This window comes from Rutilus rutilus (genome assembly GCF_951802725.1).
Source record: "Rutilus rutilus genome assembly, chromosome: 3".
Lineage (NCBI taxonomy): Eukaryota > Metazoa > Chordata > Actinopteri > Cypriniformes > Leuciscidae > Rutilus > Rutilus rutilus.
The window spans coordinates 36,562,828-36,586,020 of record NC_140211.1 but is presented as its reverse complement, the minus strand read 5'-3'; the positions used below and the strand labels follow the sequence as shown (position 1 = coordinate 36,586,020).

Here is a 23,193-nt window from a genome sequence, read left to right as displayed (position 1 = left end):
AAGCAGACTTAGAGAAACATACACACCCATGAATTTAACCCAAACATCAGCAATCTGTGTTCACAGCCATAACATCCATTCAGAGCAGAGATATCCACCCAGAGTACCCGGTTTTAGTTGCAGTCTCATGCCAGGATAAGCGGACCGAGGTGGGGGTTGGCAGCTCGTGATAGTTCTTTCTCTCCTGGAGGACAAGCAAATTCCAGTCTTATCTCACCTGCAGGAGAGAGAGAGGGTCACGAGATGCACACAAGCAGCCATGCAAGAATCTTTTTTCAAAACAGGCCCACAAGCGCTCGCAATGCTCACTGTGACAGCTCACTCTAAAAAAGTAGACATAGTCTTTATTGGATTTCTATAGCTTCGAGAGTTATCAAGTATCAAGATTGCATTCAAGTGTCTGAATGCATGTGAGAGGAGATGTCCTGTAAGACTCACCTGGTGTGTTTATTACTTCATGCCCAGGCCCTTTAATATTCTTTAATATCTCCTGATACAGTTCTCAGTTAAATTTCAATATTTTTCAGTTGACTTTGACACAGATGTTTCTCCAAACTTTTTAGGAGAATTAAAATTGACAGAAATGACATAATGATAAATGGTTGTCTTATGGTAAGCATATAGGAATATAAATATGGATAGCATAGCTCAGATCATTTGAGTTTGAAAGATACTTTGCTAGATCATTTTTTAGCACAGTTAAAGATAAGTGTGTTTACATGCACTTTAAAAGTTCTGTTTCTCTCAGACTAAAACGATTATTTGTTAAAAGTATTAAAATTGTTAAATTATTTCAAATTACTTTTTGAAACATAATGTTATTGGCAACGTCCAACTGAACCTTGCAGATTTTGTGACATTTATCTAACGAACTTTATACTACACTGCTATCAAATGTTTGGGGATTTCTTTTTAATAAACCGGTTGCATTAAATTGCTCAAAAGTGACAGTAGTGACTTTTACATTGTTACTAATGATTTCTATTTCAAATAAATGCTGTTCTTTTGAACTTTTGAATGATCAGAGAATCCTGAAATCCTGGGGGTTTTTTTTCCCAAAAACATTCAGCTTTGTTTTCAACATTGATAATAGTCAGAAGTGTTTCTTGAGCACCAAATCGACATATTAGAATGATTTCTGATTGACCGTGACACTGGAGTAATGGTTGTTGAAAATTCAGCCATCACTTGAATAAACTACATTTTAAAATAAATTAAAAATGGATATTTAAAATTGGGGTGATATTTCACAATACTGCTTTTACGGTATTTTTGATTAAATAAATGCAGCCTTGGTGAGCATAAGAGACTTCTATGAAAATTTTAAAAAAAATCATACTGAAGCCAAAATGTCTTGAAATATGATAGTAGATTAGATTAGACTTGAGATTCACTACTCAGATAATAGTCAGGTCCGAATCTTCAAGATTGTGTAAACCTGTAGGCATTTTTGAGGAAAAGTTGTTATACCACATTTTTAGAAAGTTATATGTCTCCTGAATAAGGATCCACCGTATAACATTGAAATAAGGGTCCCATTTTCTTGTAATTGTTATTGAAACAATAGGTGCATTATTCACAGCCGAAACACTACAGGTGGATAGGGTAAAAATTTTAAGTTATAGATATCACCATAAAACCTTTCCAGTTTTTCACTTACATAGAGACAGACATTTTTTGTATTACAAGTTTTCTGAAATGTCATGTTTACATATGCAAATGAGGCATACCAGTATATATATATATAATTCGAGGGGCAGGCATACCAGTACGCGGTTCTCCCTTTCGGGCTAGCCCTGTCTCCTCGCGTCTTCACGAAGGTTGTCGAGGCAGCCCTTGTTCCTCTCGACGACTGGCTGATCCTAGCTCACTCTCGAGACAAGGTTTGCGAACACAGGGACCTAGTGCTCCGGCACCTAGCTTGTCTGGGCCTTCGGGTCAACTGGGAGAAGAGCAAACTCTGCTCCGTGCAGAGGATCTCTTTTCTTGGTATGGAAATCGACTCGGTCGCCATGTGCGCGCAGCTTACGAGCGAGCGTGCGCAGTCACTGCTAACTTGCCTTCGTCAGTTCGAGGGCAAGAGTGCGGTTCCACTGAAACTATTTCAGAGGCTCCTGGGGCATATGGCATCCGCAGCCGCAGTAACGTCGCTCGGTTTGCTTCATATGAGACCGCTTCGCGATCAAATCCTGAGGTGGGCATGGCAACACGGCACGCTCCGAGTCCCAGTGACTTCGACCTGCTGTCAGACCTTCACCCCGTGGACGAACCTCAGTATTCTATGGGCTGGAGTGCCCATAGAACGAGTTTCCTGGCATGTTGTTATATCAACAGATGCCTCCACAATGGGCTGGGGCGCCATGTGCAATGGACATGCTGCCGCGGGCTCCTGGACAAGACCCCAGCGCCTTTGGCATGTCAATTGCCTCGAGTTGCAGGCTGTACGTCTCGCCCTGCACCGCTTCTGTGCGTTGCTCAGGGGTCAGCACGTATTAGTCCGATAAGACAATACCGCCACAGTAGCGTACATCAACCGACAAGGTGGTCTGCGCTCCCGTCGTATGTCGCAACTCGCCCGCCACCTCCTCATATGGAGTCAGAAGCATCTGAGGTCGCTTCGAGCCATTTATATCCCGGGAGACCTGAACCGTGCAGCCGATCTGTCTCGGTTTCGGCCTCTCGCTGGAGAATGGAGACTCCATCCCCAGTCGGTTCAGCTGATTTGGGATCAGTTCGGGGACGCACAGGTAGATCTGTTTGCCTCCCACGACTCGTCCCACTGCGACCTGTTTTATTCTCTGACCGAGGGCACGCTCGGCACGGATGCACTGGCGCACAGCTGGCCGCGGGGCCTCTGCAAGTATGCGTTTCCCCCAGTGAGCCTTCTTGCGCAGACTTTGCGCAAGATCAGGGAGGACGAGGAGCAGGTCATTTTGGTTGCCCCGTATTGGCACAACCGCACCTGGTTCCAAGAACTAGTACTCCTCGCGACAGCACCTCCCGGGCCAATTCCTCTGAGAAAGAACCAGCTTTCTCAGGGACGGGGCACCCTATGGCACCCTCGTCCCGATCTTTGAAATCTCCATGTGTGGTTCCTGGACGGGACGAGGCAGGTTTGAGTACCCTACCACCAGCGGTGGTGGCTACCATCACTTCCGCTAGAGCATCGTCCACGAGACATGCCTATGCGTTGAAGTGGAACCTCTTCGTCAACTGGTGTTCTTCTAAACTTCAAGAACCCACGAAAGGCCCGATCAGTGTCGTGCTTTCCTTCCTGCAAGAAGGGTTGGAGCGAAGGCTGTCTCCCTCCACCCTGAAAGTGTATGGTGCCACCATTGCCACACATCATGATGCAGTTGATGGAAAGTCCATTGGAAAGCACGACCTGATCATCAGTTTCCTGAGAGGAGCGAGGAGACTGAATCCTCCTCGCCCTCCTCTCGTTCCCTCTTGGGACCTCTCAGTGGTTTTAACTGCTCTGCAGAGTGCTCCCTTTGAGCCTCTGCAATCAGTGGAGCTTAAGTTCCTGTCAATGAAGACAGTGCTCCTGGTTGCATTGGCCTCCATCAAGAGGGTAGGGGACCTGCAGGCATTTTCGGTTGACGAAGCGTGCCTGGAATTTGGACCAGCTAACTCTTACGTGATCCTGAGACCCCGGCCTGGATATGTGCCCAAGGTTCCCACCACACCCTTTCGAGACCAGGTGGTGAACCTGCAAGCGCTGCCCTCGGAGGAGGCAGACCCAGCCTTGGCACTGCTCTGTCCAGTACTCTCCATGCTTACGAAGACAGAACGCAGTGTTTCAGAACTTCAGACCAGCTCTTTGTCTGTCATGGTGGAAAGCTGAAGGGAAAGGCTCTCTCCAAGGTTGTCTCACTGGATAGTGGACGCCATTGCTTTGGCTTACCAGCAGCAAGGTCGACCATGCCCCCTTGGTGTGACGGCCCACTCCACCCGGAGTGTGGCATCCTCTTGGGCTCTAGCGCATGGCGCCTCGCTAACAGACATCTGTAGAGCTGCAGGCTGGGCGACACCTAACACGGCCTCTGGGTGACCCCCACGTGTGTAGTCCACTGTAAGCCTCTCTGAGCATGTGTCTTTCCCTCGGCAAGCCACCTTGCCACCCCTGGGTTTGAAATATTCCACCTGCGGCTGGACACCCCAGTGATTCTCAATATGCAGCCCCCTGGGGTCATGTGTATTCCAAGTTCCCCCCTTCGGGCTGGGCATAATTGCATATTTCCACTGATATATGCTTCCCAGTGTACCTTGGTACCTTGGCATAATTCCAGCAGCCATTAAAAACTGTCCCTTTCATGTTAATGTTGTTTTTTCATTGTTTACATGTTTAAATATTCTGAGAATGCATAGTTTAGTTATAATGTTTAATGTTTAAACTGCAATAAATGCATTAAAACGTTTTTTTTTTTTTTTTTTTTTTTTTTTTTTGGCAGCCATTTTGTTTTTATTGTTTATGCCAAAACAGTGATGTTTACAACTTGTTATACGGCAGAAATGGATTCAGCACCTAAAAATCATATAGAAACAACACTTGAAGTACTTTTCCTCAAAAATGCCTACTGCATCTTATCCAGGGCTATTTATCTATTTTGGGACTCGATTATAAAGTTTTTAACTGCACATGCAAATATATTTATTGAAAAGACATTGTGAATCTCAAGAGAAGAAACATAATGAGATGTTTTCTCAGGAGAAACATCAGAGAAGGTCAGAGACTTGAGCAAAACCTCCATTTGCTCTCCAGGAAAACTACTGAGATCTGATTTTTGATATATATTTTTCCTTTGGGTTCAGAATATAGTGGCACATACTAGCATGTGGTCTTAACTGCTACTGTATAACTATTAGGCTACCAGTTGAAGGCCTAGTAAGTGGTAGATTAATGTGTGTGCTGTTGGGGGATTATATTTACAATGTGCTGTGAAAGAGATGCAAATACCATTTAGAATTAGCGGGACAGTGATCCTCCTCTCACACCCAATCTCTGTTTCCCCCACTGCCTCACTCCCACAGTGGTTAAACCCTAAGTAAACTGACAAATAGGGTATTTTTCGGGTGGTGGTTCATTTACACCACACATACAAACACATGCACACGCATTCTGCTTGGTGAAGACATGCAGAGGTCATCAAACTGTGAAAGAACGGTGAGAGAGGAGATACCTGGACAGTCCGAAGTAGAGACAGTAGCCTACTGCCGTATATCTGTTCATCTCAGTCTGAGGCACAGGCATGTTGTGGTTATGTCTGACTATGAATGGGAGGGAGAGAACATCTATGGTTGCTCCAGACATCAACCACATTATCATCCTTCTTGTTTGATAGGCAAGTTCAGCAAGCAACAGCAAACAGTGAAGATTTAAGTTCTAAGAGCCGAGGATATAGGTTTCATAGTTTTGAAGTTTTTCATAATTTCATCACACAGTAGCCTACTAGTAGGCTAATATACTAGCTCCTACAAAATCACCCCAATCATTTATGATTAATTCTTTACAAATAGAGCTATTCAAATCATCTGGTGAAATTGTTTTCATATCGCAATATATATCGCAGAAAAACTAAATATCGCAATGTCAGTTTTTTCCAATATCGTGCTACCTTATATTATTCTTTGATTAATATTTTCTGTTAAAGTCTGTATATTTTTTTCCCCTTCCTGAAGTAACGTTAGCTATGCTAATGTCTCCCCACATCCTTTGGCTAGCTTTACAGTGTAATATACCGGCAATATACCGGTAGACGTGATTAATATATTATTAAACGCTGTAGAGATTTTGGACTATCGTCTCTATCTCTGTGACTCGGTCAGTTACCCCGTTCACACTGCAAGCGACACGCAGCGACAAACCGACATGATCCCATTCATTTCAATGGAGCGCTTGGCGACTTCCGGCGACAAGAGCAACAGTGACCGTTGGCGACAGAATGTGGGCGTGTAAAGCGACGCGAGACACGCAACAAAAGTTCAGAAATTTCAACTTAATGCAAATGAGAAGCAATTATAATTCTCAAATCCTTAGAGAGTTGTTTGCCATGAGGTGCCATGTTAAACATCCAGTGGTCAGTGTGAGAGAATAGTACTCAAGGCACAAATTTGACCTGCTCTAATACAAGATACAACAATTTGTATGGTCCTGTCAAGCAGACAAAAACATGAACATGATGAATAGGACATGTGGCTTTCCATGGTTAAACGATGTACAGCTTTTATCGCTTTGGGTGTACTCACATTTGTTGGCAGCTATTTTGACAATAATGGCTGTATTGTTTAGTTATTTCAGAGGACAGTGAATATATACTGCTATACAAGCAGCACTACACTAAAATATATCCAAGTTTCATTTCTATAGTATTGTCTCTTGAGAAGATATACTAAAATGTTTGCTGAAATGTGAGGGGTGTGCTCACTTTTGTGAGACTGTACATGGATATACTGTAATAAAATTATGCATGGAAAACAAACTGTCGACAGTCTTAGTGAGTTTGATTCATGCATTGATAGTTCGTGTTGCACTGCTAGATAGCACTGCTGCAGTTCATTTTACAGGTTCCCCTGCATTATGTTGATTATTAGGGACAAGAAAATGGATTATTTGTCCAATTCAAATGACGTTTTAGTAACTGTTGACAGTATGAGTGAGTTTAATTTGTTGATTGATCGATCGTTAATCTAGTTCAATATTTAATGCACTGAGCACTATCACTGACAACTCTCCAACAGCATAATATTACTTTTAAGATAATTTAAGTTTTTTTTTTTTTTTTACCCATATTGTGCAATTCAGTGGTCACCAAAACGGTTTGGTGACCAACATACTAATACTGTACGTCAAAATATTTTTTTTGTGTTCTGCAGAAGAAAGAAAGTCATACAGGTTTGTAAAAACGTGTCTGAGAAATTGATGACAGATTTTTCATTTTTGGGTGAACTATCCCTTTATTGTAAATGTAAAATAGGAAGGAAACCTTCAGAGGAATATTTGGACAGTTTATAGTACGCAAGTGTTTTATTTACTTCCGAGTGTGATGTTATATGCCAGATATAAACTTGCCCCATCAGAGTGACATCAGCTATGTATGTCTGAGGCAGAAAACCTGCTCAAGCCCATACCTGTGTTTTGATCCTTTTGAATATTTGCCAACTCCCAGTGCCCAACATTCAGGCCACTAACCTGCATTCCTCCTTTAGCAGGATAAAGTCCACAGACTCCACATTTATCATTCTTTTAGCAAAAAAGTGAAGGAATACATGTGACCTGGTGTTTTATGTGCTTGTAGTTTTGTGGTGAATTTGTTTTACAGCAATTTTTACCCTGCTTTGCAAAAGTGCCATGGAGATGTTAGCAATTGTTTATTCTTTGGAAGTATTTGAGGCATGTCTGCTCTGGTACATGTGAAGTGTGAATAAAAGTGATCTAAAATCAGAAACATTGTGAAAAAAGAAAAGAAAAAAAAACTTAAGGGACGTCTGCATTCCTGATGGATTTGATAGCAGTGTTGCCGCCTACTTGTGTAAAGTACAAATACCTGTTGGTAGAGCTACACGATTCTGGATAAATTGAGAATCACGTTTTTTTTTTTTTTTTTTTTTAAGTAGAGATCACGATTCTCCCACAATTCTGAACAAACAATTAAACAAAATAACATGCAGTTTACTAGAGGTTCTGACAAAATGCTAATTGCTGCCTCCTTTTTAAAAATGTTTAATTCATTTGAAAGAATTATTCTAGGTTATTGTCAGGTTTGTGTAGGGAGCCGAGGACGAGGACACAGGAACTGCGGTTTAGGTAATTTATTTACAAACTTAACTTCTATGAACATACAGGAACAAGGGAAAAGAAACTCCAGGACTTCAAAACACACAACCATGAAATGACGACGACCAACAAACTCTGAGGGAAAACACAGGGCTTAAATGAACTGGGACTAATGGGATAATTAACAGAACACAGGTGATGGGAATTTCTAATCAAACAGACAGGGAAAAACTAACAGGACTAAACCAAAATCACAAAGACAGGGGGAAACGAATCACAAAAACTGAAAACACTGAAAAAGATTCAAAAACAGAACTCAAAACTTCAAACTGTCACAGTTATTATCCAAAGGTTTAATAGACAGGCGAATCATTGTCATTTAGGAATGAGATTGCATTGGTGTTTTTTTTTTTATCGAGATTGTGATCTTTTAACGATTAATCGTGCAGCTCTACCTGTTGGTAGAATGGCGCTGAATGAGGTGATTGCATTAATGAGCATGTTAATCTTAACCAAGTTTATACTAGCAAATCTGTTGAAGTGAGATATTAATGTTAACAGCTGGGCAGTATTAAATGGACTTAATTCTATCCTAAATATGTAGCTATTAGCTAAATATCTTAACAGAAATGCTTTAGCCTCAGCTTAAGACCTAGAAAATAGGCCACTCAATGTCTATGCGTGTATGTGTCCTTTTATAAGCCAACTTGTCAACATTAGACTGACCACTGTATAGATGTCCATTCATCCATTTATTCATATTTTTCCTTTAGGGAGGAAAGGAGAGGTACCTCGGGAACAAATAAATGATGGGTGTGTGTTTGGATGGAGTGTTGGGTCGAGGATTGGCCCTGATCTAGATGTCTTCTCCCTCTTTTATCTGTCATTTTATACTGTAAAACTTTGTCTGAACTGCAGTTGATGAAGTGATCTCTCATTCTGCAGTGCTATGTCTGAATACTTCTTCCAATATGCTAAAGACAGGAAATATGTTGTCTTCTTACACAGATGTGTATAATGTTTTTGTATATAATGTCTTGTGGTCACCAAGGCTTTATCAAAAGTACAGTTAAAAACAGCAATATTGGGAATAAACATTTTAACATTTAGACGTTAATTTTGTATGTTAAAGGGATAGTTCACCCAAAAATGAAAATTAGCCCATGATTTACTCACCCTGAAGCCATCCTAGGTGTATATGACATTCTTCTTTCAGACGAATACAATTGGAGTTATATTAAAAAAATGTCCTGGCTCTTCCAAGCTTTATAATGGGAGTCCATCAAAGCGCATCCATCCATTATAAAAGTGCTAGACACGGCTCTGGGGAGTTAATAAAGGCCTTCTGAAGTGAAGCAATGTGTTTGTGTAAGAAAAATATCCATATTTAAAACTTTATCGACTAAAATAACTACACTGTTAGAAAAATCTGTAGAAATTACAGTATTACTGGCAGCTACTTGCCAGTAACTTACTGTAGATTTAAATTGATGTTATTTACTGGCAACAATTTGTTCAAAATTAAATGAACATTAAACATTAACAAGTCTTTATCTTTACAGAATAAAACTAAAATAACAGCCTCATGCAAAGCATTCTGGGAACCCAAATCTGAAGGAAAAAAAAAACAGAAAAAGGTTGATGAAGATTTCTGGTTCCCAGAATGCTTTGCATTAGATTGTTATTTTATTGTTTTATTCTGTAAAGACAAGGACTTGTTAATGTTTAATGTTCATTTAACTTTGAACAAACTGTTGCCAGTAAATAGCATAAATTTAAATCTACAGTATAAGTTACTGGCAAACAGCTGCATAACTACAGCAAATTTTTTACAGTGTAGCTTCCGGCAGACGGCCGTACGCAAGTCGACTTACGCCAAAAGAGTAACACTTGACGATGTATGATGTAGGAGTAGTGTAAGCAAACAAACAGGGCTGGGCAACCGCGTCATTATAATGTGCGTCAAGTGTTTAATTCTGACTTTTAAGTAGCTTTTATAAATGTTTCTTGGAAAAACATTACTGGTGGGTGGATATCTGGAGACAAAACAATGGCATTGACATATTTTAAGATATGTCAGTGCAAGTTACTTTAAAACAGCTCAAACATGCATTTTAGTCTGGGACTAGTTTAAGCCTTGTCTGTGAAACAGAAGGCAGAAGTAGTTAAATTACAGAAAAATGAAGAGTAATCCCTTTGCTTTTTCAAGGGAAAAGTAAATAAATAACAGTAATGAATTAGGCCTACTTAGTAATCCATTACACCCAACACAGTTTGTGATCAACTTAATATATCCTTTCTGAATTAAAGTATACATTTGTTTAATAAAAAAAAAATGTTTGAGCCATATAATTTTGCATATAGTCTGTGTTTGAAACAAACTCTCTATAAACATTATTTTTAGTGTCGAATTAGTCACTCTAGTGTGGTGTCATGGCCTTTGATTCATATTTTACACATTGCTTTAGAATTAAAGTATCAAGTTTAAACTTGCAATTACACCACACTAACATTGACCTCTAATATAATCTAAGGTATCTGTTCTTGTTCCGAAGTTGACACACTATTGAAACCTGTCTGAATGAGCCGCAGTGTTATTGTTCGAGTGAAGAAGCATTTCATCCAAGCCATTAAGATGGGAGTGCGCGAGACAGACATTGTACTATCCAAGTGTCTAGCCTGCTTTAAAACAAGGTTATAATTATATAGCTTTTGTGTCAGATAGGGATGTGTGTGCATGCTTCTTCAATGTCTTTTTGAACAATTGAGCAGGAATAGATCTTGTTTCAACACGAATTAGTCTCACATCTTTAGAGAACCAGAGTCATGCTCCTTCCCTAAACAGCAAACCTATTTACTTTCCATGTCATACACACCCTTGCTTTTCAACTCTTGGGTCTTCCTCAGCTCCCCATTTTCTTTGCCTCTTGTTCTCTCCCATCTGCTTCTGCTATTAGTGGTGAATGGAAGCAGTAGTGGCTCCCCTGTGTAACTCTGTTTCGCTGTGTGCATGTTCGTGTAAAGAGCAGCTAATGTTTGCCCTGTTTCCAGTAAACAGTAAATCAGATGAGGCTTTAGATCTCAAAAACATATCTGTTTAGATTAGAGGGGAAAAAAGGAAATTCAGTTATTACCTTTGTCGTCCTGATCATTTCTGATCATGCATTGGTTTGTTTTTATGAATGTGGATATTTGCAAGTTAGTAATTGCAGAGTAAGTATACAAATTTACTGTAATATTTAATTGTGTTTTCCCTGGCCCATGCTCTGGCATCCGTGGCATTTCATCATCTATCCTCCTCTTGCCTTGTGACAACACAGGATTTTTTTAGAAGGCTTTGACTATGGAAGAGAAAAAATCATCTTCAAAACAGTCAAAGTCAAAATATCCTCTTAGCCTTGGTGAGCATAAGGGACTTCTTTCAAAAACAGTAATAAAAACTTACCAACCTCAAACTTGAAATGTATAGTGCATCCCAAAATGCCCCCAAAAATTCCCGAGAGCATCTAGATCTAAGCTATTGCCTCAAACTGCTTTATGCCAAAAACTTCAAGAGTGCTTAATTCATTTGAACCCTGCAGTTTTAGATTCATATGCAAGCTGGGTATGGCATGCAGGTTTGAACACGCTCTGTGGGGGATAGAATTAGATCTCCTGATTATAGTTCAGGTGAGAACTTGTCTCACATTTATTGGAGTGCCAGTCCACGTCCAGTACTTCTCTGCTGTGATCCCCACTCTGCGAACGTCATTGTAATTTTTGTTTTTCTTTTTATAGTTGCTCTGATATTACAAATGAAAGCTGATTCCAAGAGAGGAGCTGTTTATATAGCAGTCTAGAACTGTTGACCTTTACTGTTAGTGTATATACATCAGCCCTCTTTCTGTGTTCCTCTAGTGGCGAAGGGAGGGACTCCATGCTTTATAAACCCAGCTGCTGTTGCGTAAACCGCTTTATACTGATCTGCAAATATTTAGAGAGAATGCTGTTTGTGTCAAAATCACATTCGGAGCACCTGGACATGTTGACATTGTTTCGTTTTAAACAAGTGCAGATTGGGCAAATATTGTGCCTTCTCAGACATTTTTACTGCTTGCATGATAGGAGAAATATGTCGATTTCACGTTCTCTTGGGAAATGTGTGTGTTTTGAGAATTTGATAAGAGTTTTATCAGTTGGGTTAGTGACTTGGACGCAGATCGTCCAAGAACGTCAGAAACTGTGAAAGGATAGATCACCCCAAAATGAAAAATGTACTTTTACCTCAAGTTGTTCCAAACCTTTATGAGTTTTTCTCTTCTGCTGAACACAAAATAAGTTATTTTGAAGAACATTGGTAACATATTACAGTTGTTGGTCCCCTTTGACTTCCATAGAAAATACTATGGAAGTCATTGGGGACCATGGAACTGTTTGGTTACCGTATTCTTCAAAATATCTTCGTTTGTGTTCAGCAGAAGAAAGAAACTCATACAGGTTTGGAACAACTTGAGGGTGAGTAAATGATGACTGATTTTTCATTTTTGGGTGAACTATCACTTTAATGTCTGATTTCATGAATGTGTGTTTTAGATGTGAACAGTATTGATACTTGTAAATGTGACTAGATGACAAACATCCTCATTTTGAATTCAGTAACCAGACTTGTTTTGGTTGATGCATTCCAGATTAGGTGTTGAAGTAGTGACCTGACTCAAGAGCCTCCCCTGCTGTCTGAGAACCTTCCAAACCCATACTTACAGTCCCAGTCCCACGGTCCTTCTGTCTTTTTCCTCTTTATCAGGAGCACTTATGCGTACTGTTTTGATTCTAGCCCACCAGACAAGAGATGAACTGTTAAGATATGGTGTTGTTATGTGATGAGATAACTTGCTTAATGATATAACTAGACTGACCCACCAGTAGTGGATTTTTATGGCAGATACCAAGTGTCTGATTTCCAGAACATATTCTTAATTATTTTGACTAATAATTAAATAATTAAACAACAAAAATACAGCAATGAATATTATTATTATTGCTATTATCATTATTAGTTTAAAATGCTAAATGTCAAGCATTTACGTAATACATCTTACTTGATTAAGCATTTTAAACAGCACCTAGAATGCACTGTGGTGTAATGGCATTGTGGGATGCTATTTATCAGTTATTTATTGGTTCACTACCCTTCAAAAGTTTGGGGTCGGTAAGGTTTTATTACTGTTTTTGGAAGAAGTCTCTTATGCTCAACAAGGCTGCATTTACCATATTTGATGAAAAATACAGTAAAAACAGTAAAATTGTGAAATTTCTGTGATGGCAAAGCTGAATTTTCAGCATCATTACTCCAGTCTTCAGTGTCACATGATTCTTCAGAAATCATTCTAATATGATGATTTGCTGCTCTAGAAACACTAAGCATGAAAGTTTGACTATCTGTAAAAATATGCTGGTCAAACCGATTGGTATCGGTAACTTCTGGGTTTTCCTTGCAGTCCTGGGAACAGGCTTCATTTTATTGTTCAGGTAAAAGTCAAGGTCTTCATTGTGTGGGAGACTTGTTGAGTTTGTTGTCATTTTTTGGCAATAAGACTATCTTCTGAGGTTATACTTTGATAAACATTTGACCGCCTTGTACGTTTTGCCCTCACCCGCCGCCCCTACACAATTCACTCGCCTCAACTGGTTAATTGGTAGAGGTTGAAGGTCATTCTTTTCTTAACTCCACAGGAATAGGAATAAAAAAAAATCCAGGGATGAACCGATGCAAGACATCAGAGAGAGGTGGTTTCTGCTCCATTAGATTTGAAAGAGTTGTACCCTAAAACATGTTTTAGAAGAGATTCTTATGGGCCTTGAAGTCATGGAAATCCAGCAGTGAGAGTGGAAAAGGAATGCAGTGAAATGTGTTATTCTTACTGTTTATTGCTGAATGGTGCCTGGAGGGGGAAAATAGTGTTTCAGTGTGTTTATGTCAAAAAGTGTGAGAACTGAGCAAAATGGATTTGTCACACTGCAGGATCATTTCAATGAATTGAATGCTAAAAGGTGATTCAACATGTCACAGCATCTAAAATGCAAACTTTACCTATTTAGTTTCAACCTAGTGTAAGAGAATACATGTGATCTGTGTGTGTGTGTGTGTGTGTGTGTGTGTGTGTGTGTGTGTGTGTGTGTGTGTGTGTGTGTGTGTGTGTGTGTGGTAAACCCTACATTATGGGTGGTATCCCCACAAAGATGGCAATATCCAAAATCATTGTCCATGTGGGGACATTTTTTGGTCCCCATGGAAAACAGCTTATATACTAAGTAATGTTTAAAATGTAAAAATGCATAAAGTTTTCTGTGATGAGTATAGGGCTACACTCTCAGAAAAAAATGTACAAAAGCTGTCACTGTGGCGGTACCTTTTCAAAAGGTACACCTTTGTACCTAAAGAGTGCATTTAAGTCCCTCAAAGGTACGTATTGGTACCAAACGTGTACATATTGGTACCAGACATGTACATATTAGTACCTAAATGGTATATATTAGAACCCTTTTGAAGGGTACTGTCCCAGTGACAGCTTTTGTACCTTTTTTCTGAGAGTGTAGGGTTAGGGGATATAATGTACAGTTTGTACATTATAAAAATCATTATGTCTATGGAATGTGCCCATAAAACATGAAAACACAACATACCTCTCTATACATCACCTCTTTTTCCTGTCATTAACAGTTTATGCTACTCCCGAATTTATAATTTACATACCCATTTGTGCTGTATGAACGTGTCTGTATATGTGCGTGTGAGTGTTTGATTGGGCCATTCAGACACACACATTATTTGTGGTCTGCTGCCACTTAGTTCTGTCTGCTCCCAGCATTCATTTGCCCTCAGGCCATCTTTCACTAGGGGTCAGTTAATCCACTGAGCCCTAGACTGGAATTTGCATTTTGCTTCAATGGATGAATCGTTGCACTGCTTAATATTCTCCACTGGGTGGCCCTGTTCAAACTCTGTTCTCTAGACATACAAAAACATTTGTCAACACCTGCATGGATATCTATTAGCAAAAATATTTCCAGTTACTGGCTAATATTGTTGGCTCATGTATGATACACTACCATTCAAAAGTATGGGGCGTGTAAGATTAAAATAATAATTAATATTTTTATTCAGCAAGGATGCATAAAATTTATCAAAACTGTTGTGAAGTGCAAAGTCTATATGTAACATAAAAAATTCATTATACACTACTGCTTTGTGGTCAGTATAATTAAAGAAATGTATACTTTTATTCAGCAAGGATCGATTAAGTTGATCACAAATGGCAGCAAAGACTTTTATTTTGTTTAAAAAAATCTATTTCAAATAAATACTGCTGTTTTTAAACTTTGTATTCATCACAGAATCCTGTACAAATGTTTGACAGCTTCCACAAAAATCTCTTTTATGTGAAAATTATAAGAAATGTTTCTTGAGCAGCAGCAAATCATCATATTCAAGCATATTCATATAAGCAGCTAATCAGCGTATTAGAATGATTTCTGAAGGATTGTGCGGCTCTGAAGACTTGAGGAATTATGCTGGAAAATTCAGCTTTGCCATCACAGGAATAGAATACCATTAAAATGTAAAACAGTTCTTTTAAATTGTAATAGTATTTGACAATATCACTGTATTCTTGATCAAATAAATGGAGCCTTGGTGAACATAAGAGACTTCTATTAATAATGTAGATATGTAGATATATTTTTTCCCGAACCCAAAGTTTTGACCTAAATGTTGTTTTTATGCATATGTAACAGTCAGAATTATTATACTATATATTATACTATTATACTATATACAGAGCTTTTTTTTCTCAGTTGTATAAAGTTTGAGGACAAATTTCTCACCAAAGGATAACAAAATAATAAAAAAAATGAAAATTTAAAAATTTAGAAAATTCTGTTTTCTCTTTCTGTTAGGGGTGGTAGATATAATTATAATTAATTAGCTTTATATAAAACAGTAAAATGAACTGTCCCTCATGCTGATGCATCTGTCAATACATTCTTTTTTGTCATTGTGAAGATGTTCGTGAGTATTTGACATTGAATACTTAAAGGGACAGTTCATCCAAAAATGTACATTTTGTCATCCTTTACTCACCTTCAAGTTGTTCCAATCCAAACCTGTGTGGATTTCTTTCTTCCACTGAACACAAAAGAAGATATTTTGAAGAATATGGGTAACCAAACAGTTGATGGACCCCTTTGACCCCTTTTTTTTTTTTTTTCTCTCTGTGCTATGGAAGTCAAAGGGGTCCATCAACTGTTTGGTTACCCATATTCTTCAAAATATCGTCTTTTGTGTTCAGTGGAAGAAAGAAATTCACACAGGTTTGGATCAGCTTGAGGGTGAGTAAAGGATGACAGAATTTTCCTTTTTGGGTGAACTGTCACTTTAAATTTACATGTCTTGTAATGTGACATGTTATATCTAAAATGATTTTTAACAGTATTTTATTTACACTTTTCGTCATACCTTCCTATACACATCCATATACCTTGATAATAAAAGTTCAAAGATACTGTAAGTGATTTGTCAACTGTCCTCAAGTATGAAGTGCATTGAACATTCATTGCTCACAGATCATCTCCTCCTTTAATTCACAGGACTCTTTTTCAATAGCAGAATGACTGAGTCAAAAAGGTGTGCTTGTTTTAATTGGTCTCTGTCTGCTTTTTCTGCAGGTCTTGAGATGCTCTGCCAAAAGATTTATATTTTAATAAGCCCCTGGTAAATGTCCATTGGGTGTGCTTTTGATTCTGATTTGACTTTGATTTATATTATGTTTTTTATCATGATTCAGGGATGCCTTAATCTAAAATATCGAGGTCTCTTGTTTATATATTCAGCTGGGTGCTTTATAATGTGACGCTCAGTGTTGTTGATTTCAATATGCATGCATTGTTTAGGACTGTTAAAGGAAACTCTGTTCCTCTGCTGACACCTGTCAGTCAGATCAATGCATTGTGTGTGAAAGGTTAACCGTATACATATAACATTGCTGACCTAAGCAAAATGCCAGGAGCCAGGAAACTCACTCGGCTTGTCTGTTTTGAGCTCTAAAACGCAGGACTGCTGTTCTCTTTGTGCACTCAAACATGTAGCCGACATTTTCTTTGTGGCTTTCGCTAGTGTAGTTCGCTATGCAAAGTTGCTTAGAACATTTTCATAAATCTGTGCTCTCTCATATTGAAGAGTCCTCTTCGCACAATCTCACAAAAAGAAAGAAAAATAATAAACAGATAGTTGTACTTCTCAAAGCAGTGATCTCATTTGCAATAATAATCATTTTCAACACAGGCTGTAAAACATTGTTTGTGTCTCAAAACCTAATGAGATGCCTGACTTGAGGAACAGGAGCACACAGGACGTGAAGTCTGTCTCAAGTCTGTCTCTTTTTTATTGGTTTAAAAGAAGCATCTTTTTTATGCTGCATTTATTTGACCAAAAATGCCATAAAACAGCACTTTTGTTAAATATTGATACAATTTTCTATTAATATTCATAGTTATTATATAATATTAATATAATATACTCTTTTTTTTTTTTTTTTTGCAGTCATTATTCCAGTCTTCTGTGTCACATGATCCTTCAGAAATCATTCTAATATGCTGATTTGGTGCTCAAGAAACATTTCTCATTATCAATGTTGAAAACGGTTTAATATTTTGTGGAAACTGTGATATATTATTTGCACGATTTTTTGATGAATAGACATTTCAAAAGAGCAGCATTTATTTGAAATAGACATTTTTTGTAACATTATAAATGTCTTTACTCGTTGAATTCATCCTTGTTAAATAAAAGTATTTCGCATTTAAAAACATACATTTTAAGGACGATTATTGAATTTCTAATGTTCCTGTTTGGTAATCTTGTTTTAAGAGTTAGTGGTTATTTCTAGAGAAAGCAAATAGCGCCATCTAGTGTTTTTATGAAAAATACCCATGTGTCTTTTATAGCACAAAAAGAAAGCAGCCACAGTGTACAATCAATTAATAGCTGTGCTTTAATTATCATTTATTCTGATTCATCAACAGTGGATATCACTCATAAAGCTGTAGACATGTTTTGTATTTATTTTCCAGAGTTTCCATTTTGTAATGGCAGTCTTCTGCACTCTTGATATTTTTCCAACTTTAAAGAACTACATAAATGAATATTACATTTGATCAATGTTTAAAATCCTGTTCACTAGTTATATCAGTTGCATAATAAAAGCTATTTTGTATATTGCTGTGTCCACACCACTAGGTGGATTCCAGTTCACACTATTGCCTCTTTTCTAACTCTGTCAGTATAATAGAAAATGAAATGTACCTTTTGCAGATTTACGGTTTTCACACATATTCTATTTTCAGTGAGATGGTATTTTCCTGTGAAGGCTGTAGTCACTTGGTATTGTGGTTTACATCTGTTTGATAACATTTGTGGAAGCTTCATTATTTGTATCAGGATTGATGACTTCAGTGGTCTCCTGAAGATTATGAGTTGTGAAACAAAGAATTCATTTATGACACTGAAGTGGATTTTATAGCTAATTATCATTTCATGTGCGTTCATTAATGGTCAAAAGTTTGGAATATTTAAGATATTGTTTTATGTTTTTGAAAGAAGTATCTTATGTTCACCAAGCTTGCATTTATGTTATCAAATTATTAATTATTATTAATTACTAACAAATTATAATTTTTTATCAAATGTGGCTTTGGTGAGCATAAGAGTATTCTTTAGTAAAAAATTACAAGCTTTTCATTTTATGTATTAGTATATGTCTCCAAAATATGCGGATATGATATGAATAATTGTGTTTTGTGTCTTCAGGCGTGTCATGGCTGTGGGACTGGATCGAAGTGTGACTGCAGTGGGGTGAAAGGAGAGAAGGTGAGTGTTTATCCATAAATAAACCACCACATATATATAAGCTGCGTTCCATTCGACATGGTCTCCACGCAGTGTGCGTTGCTCCCTAGTCACTGAGGATGGGATATCTGTTGAAGTTCACTTCACTTGATAAAATCATCACAACATCATCACATTCAGACAAAAAAATTGAGTCACATATATTAGAGAAGTTTGTGGTACGATGACATCATATATTTCTTTAAATAAATCTAATAACATTTACCATACTTTAATGTACAGTACATCCATGTGTAGGCTGCCTATGCCTACGACTAAATAAACTCAATAAAAATGCTGTAGCCTCTAATAATTTTAACTGCATTTATTTTAGTCAAACTTTTTGCAGTACTAGAGTGATGCGCAATAACTGGTGGATAAATTTCCCTCTTCACTTCATGTGAAGTGATATGATTTGCCCCTGTTCCATATGCCGTTCGTTTACAGTGCCTTCTAACTGAACATGTACAATCCCTTTGGATTAGAATCTCACTGGTGGAATACCCTGTGAAGTCCACTTCATAGGGCATTTATGGTCGAATGGAACGCACCTGTAGACTGATGTCCATAGGCTCATATAAATGTGTTAATGCATGAATGTTGTTCTAGGCCTAGCTATATTCTTGAGCTGCACGATTAATCGTTAAAAGATCGCGATCTCGATTCAAACACCCATACAATCTCATTCCTAAATGACAATGATTCGCCTGTCTATTAAACCTTGGCAAAATCATACCAGAACATTCAGATCTGCCGTTGTCATGTTTAGGTATGAAACAGCTTCACAAACAGTCTTTTCAACCGCACAGTATCATTATTTCTGTGTTACAAATATTCAAATTATTACAGAAGAACTGGGATAAAAGTTTATAGTTCGGATATAAATAGCTATGGTAGCTATCAAAATCACCTTTTAACTCTTTCCCCGCCAAACACTGAATTTTCAGAGTATCCGTGTTTTAGGTAGGGGGCGTTATTATGCATCTTCTGAAAGAGGACTGAATCTACATGCGAAGACAATGCAGAAACAAGCGATATCATATCATATGCATATGCCAGCAGCCATATCACCCTGTAGCCCAAGACTGGTTGCCCACTGAAGCTAAGCAGGGCTGAGCCTGGTTAGTACCTGGAAGGGAGACCTCCTGAGAAAACCAGGTTGCTGCTGGAAGAGGTGTTAGTGAGGCCAGTAGAGGGCGCTCACCCTGTGGTCTGTGTGGGTCCTAATGCCCCAGTATAGTGACGGGGACACTATACTGTTAAAGAGCACCGTCCTTCGGATGAGACGTTAAACCGAGGTCCTGACTCTCTGTGGTCATTAAAAATCCCATGGCACTTCTCGTAAAGAGTAGGGGTGTAACCCCGGTGTCCTGGCCACATTCCACCCATTGGCCCTTACCAATCATGGCCTCCTAATAATCCCCTTCCATTAAATTGGCTCTATCACTCTCTCTCCTCTCCACCTATATCCGGTGTGTGGTGAGCGCACTGGCGCCGTTGTACTGTGGCTGCCGTCGCATCATCCAAGTGGATGCTGCACACTGGTGGTGGCTGAGGAGAGATTCCCTGATATGATTGTAAAGCGCTTTGGGTGTACAGTAGTACATATGAAAGCGCTATATAAATGCCTCATTCTCATTCTCATTCTCATGTAAAATAACGCGATCACCAACATTAAACAGCATATAAATCAAAACTACCTAATGTTACTGAATGAAATGACGACCCAGGACGAGCTATAGGACTGTGCAAGCATTAAGGGTGTTGATGGACTTGATCTACTCCATCTATGATTTGATCATTGTTCTGAATTCAATCTGGATGTAGTCTTTGCTTTTTGCTCAAAATGTTGCTTTTTTTATGATACTTGCCCATATTTAAGTGTTGATTAAAAAAAGTAGGAAGCTAGAATAAAACAGATTTTTTTTAAGCTGGGGCTCTGTTCTTTCTTTTTTTATATTGCATGTTAAGATATTCATTCAACAAAATATTCTGGGGGCCATGAAATTTTGTGAAAATGATCAAAAACGCTGGCGGTGGCTGGCAACTTAAAAAATAAAAAAATAAAAAATAAAACACTGGCAGGGAAAGAGTTAAAAGTAACTTCGCTCTTCAAATATGGATAAAATTATTACATTGTTACTGTATGCCACTAGGTGCCACTAACTAATTTATATTTACAAATATAAATATATATTTGTCATTGAATCATTCATTTAATAGATTTGTTCAAAAATGCTGATTCTTCCATTAATGAAACAAGCAAAGTATTTGAGTGATTCATTGAATCATTCATTCAAACTGATTTTTTGAAATAATTCTTTCAAATTAATTAAATATTTTTAAACAAGCAACAATTAACATTTTATTAGAACCTCTAGTAAATTGCATCTAATTTTTTTTTAATTGTCTGTTCAGAATCGTGAGAGAATTGTTGTCTCAATTTAAAACAAAAAATTGTGATTATCAATTTATCCAGAATCGTGCAGCTCTACTATATTCATTTGTCAAAATGAAGTGAACATGAACTCAACATAAGCCTGACTCTTTTCATTTTAATCTGTGCCTCCAGAAGTGCTGCACTGGGTAATGTGTCACTTTATGCTTAGATGTTAGTGGTTTTGAAGACTTTACACGACACCGGTTTCAACTAAAAACTCTAAACTTTTTATGCATGTTGGCCGTTCATGATAACGTTATTGTCACCGTGTGAACCACACAAACGCAAATTTGTAAAAAAGGTAAATTTCATTCACCGTTACTTGAAAGACAATCTAGAATATTAAGATTTTAAACCGACTTTAAACCAGCAAGGGCTGATGGGAGGTTTCAGCTCTGGTATAGGCTTGGCATCACCTCTTTTAGTTCAATTTCATCAAAGGGAGAATTAGATAGCTTTCAAAAGATTTCTGATAAATATGGTCTGGTAAAAAATAATTTACAAACTAGGACTTATTTTAATAAAGAGATACGATACATGGAGAAGCATGACACCAATTTAACTGATCTATATTTTATCGACATATACTGTATAAAAATAAAGATAATAGGAAACTTGTCTCAAAACTATATCTAGCCATTCAGTCCATAAAGAAACAATCAACAAATAAGGTTAGATTAAAATGGGGAAAAGAATCTGGTCTAGGGATTTCAGAGGAAGACTGGCTGCATATCTGTACTGTACAGGCGACTTCTACCAGCTCGGGTGTGTGGAGAGAATTCTGTTGGCAGAATCTTACACTGTAAAAAACAATTACATCCCCAAGTCAAAATTTTCTAGTGACTGGTCACATCTAAATTGTTCAATTAGTCTGACGTATTATTTCTCATTGAGCCAATGTTAACAGATTATTGCAACAAGAATTGCACTTGGGCCAATTTAGAAATTTAGATGTGACCAGTCACTAGAAAATTTTGACTTGGAGAGGTTAGAATTTTTTTACAGTGTATTAGATACTTTGTAAAAATCTATTCAGACTTGCGAGAAGGGAAGTGGTCTATGTTGGAGGAAATTTTCATGTATTCTGGAGCTGCCTAGAGGTGGTATAAGTAATACATTTAATTTTCAGTGATGGAATTGACTGCTCATTTTCTACAGTTTACCTGGGCAACTTAGCAGCTCATTTGATGATGAAAGACGAGTACCTTTTAAAGATATTATTAGCAGCCAGCAAGAAAGCTGTAACATGAAAGTGGCTACAATTTGAACCCCCAACAAAGGCAGAATGGCTGGACATTATGACCAGTGTCCAAAATATGGAGAGGATGACTTTCGCTTTAAACATACAGATGGATAAATATTTGCAGTATTGGGAAAAATGGATTGTGTTTACGACTCCATGACATGTTTATTGACCGATGAATCATCTGACATATACTTTCATCAATGTTGTTTTATGTAAGAATGTATGAGTGACCAAACGATTGTTCTGTCTTGTTTAGATGTGATTGTATGTTGTTGTTGCTGGGGGAAGGTTTTTTCTGTTTCGTTTTTTTTTTTTTTTTTTTTTAAATAAAAAATTACGTGTTCAGTCTATTAGGCACGTAGTGTTTCTTTGCAAAGTGACATCGCCAACTACTGGCCTGACATGTATAATACAGCGTTTTTAGTCGTTTCCGCGGATCCATGTGAACAGGGATCGTTTTGACAATATTGTCTTCTGTACGTGAAAAACGCGAAGGAAAACCGTTTCCGTTATTAGTACATCGTTGTTGTGTAAACACGCCCTTAGACATTAGTCTGATTGATCTCTTTAATGTTTGTAATTTTTTTTTGTAATTGATGTGAACTTCTCTGTACATCCTTAATGTCTGTGGACTCTTTTATGTTGTTCTTTAAATATTTGCCTATCTTTTAATGACAGGGTGATCGAGGGTTTCCAGGTTTATCAGGCCAGCCAGGTGTTCCAGGTTTCCCTGGACCAGAGGGGCCGATTGGACCTCGTGGAGAGAAGGTCAGTGGTCAGGCCATTATGATATTAATATAATCATAAGC

General features: G+C 38.0%; 1 protein-coding gene across 1 annotated transcript in view; it reads left to right on the top strand.

Annotated features, from left to right (window-relative positions):
* The window catches only part of col4a5 (collagen, type IV, alpha 5 (Alport syndrome)), a 60,581-nt gene that overhangs the window by 4,596 nt on the left and 32,792 nt on the right, over positions 1-23,193 (top strand). Inside the window, exons 2-3 of the mRNA XM_084405805.1 lie at positions 18,621-18,680; positions 23,063-23,152. Of these exons, the coding sequence (XP_084261931.1) occupies positions 18,621-18,680; positions 23,063-23,152 (150 nt within the window). The remainder of the gene's footprint in view (positions 1-18,620; positions 18,681-23,062; positions 23,153-23,193) is intronic.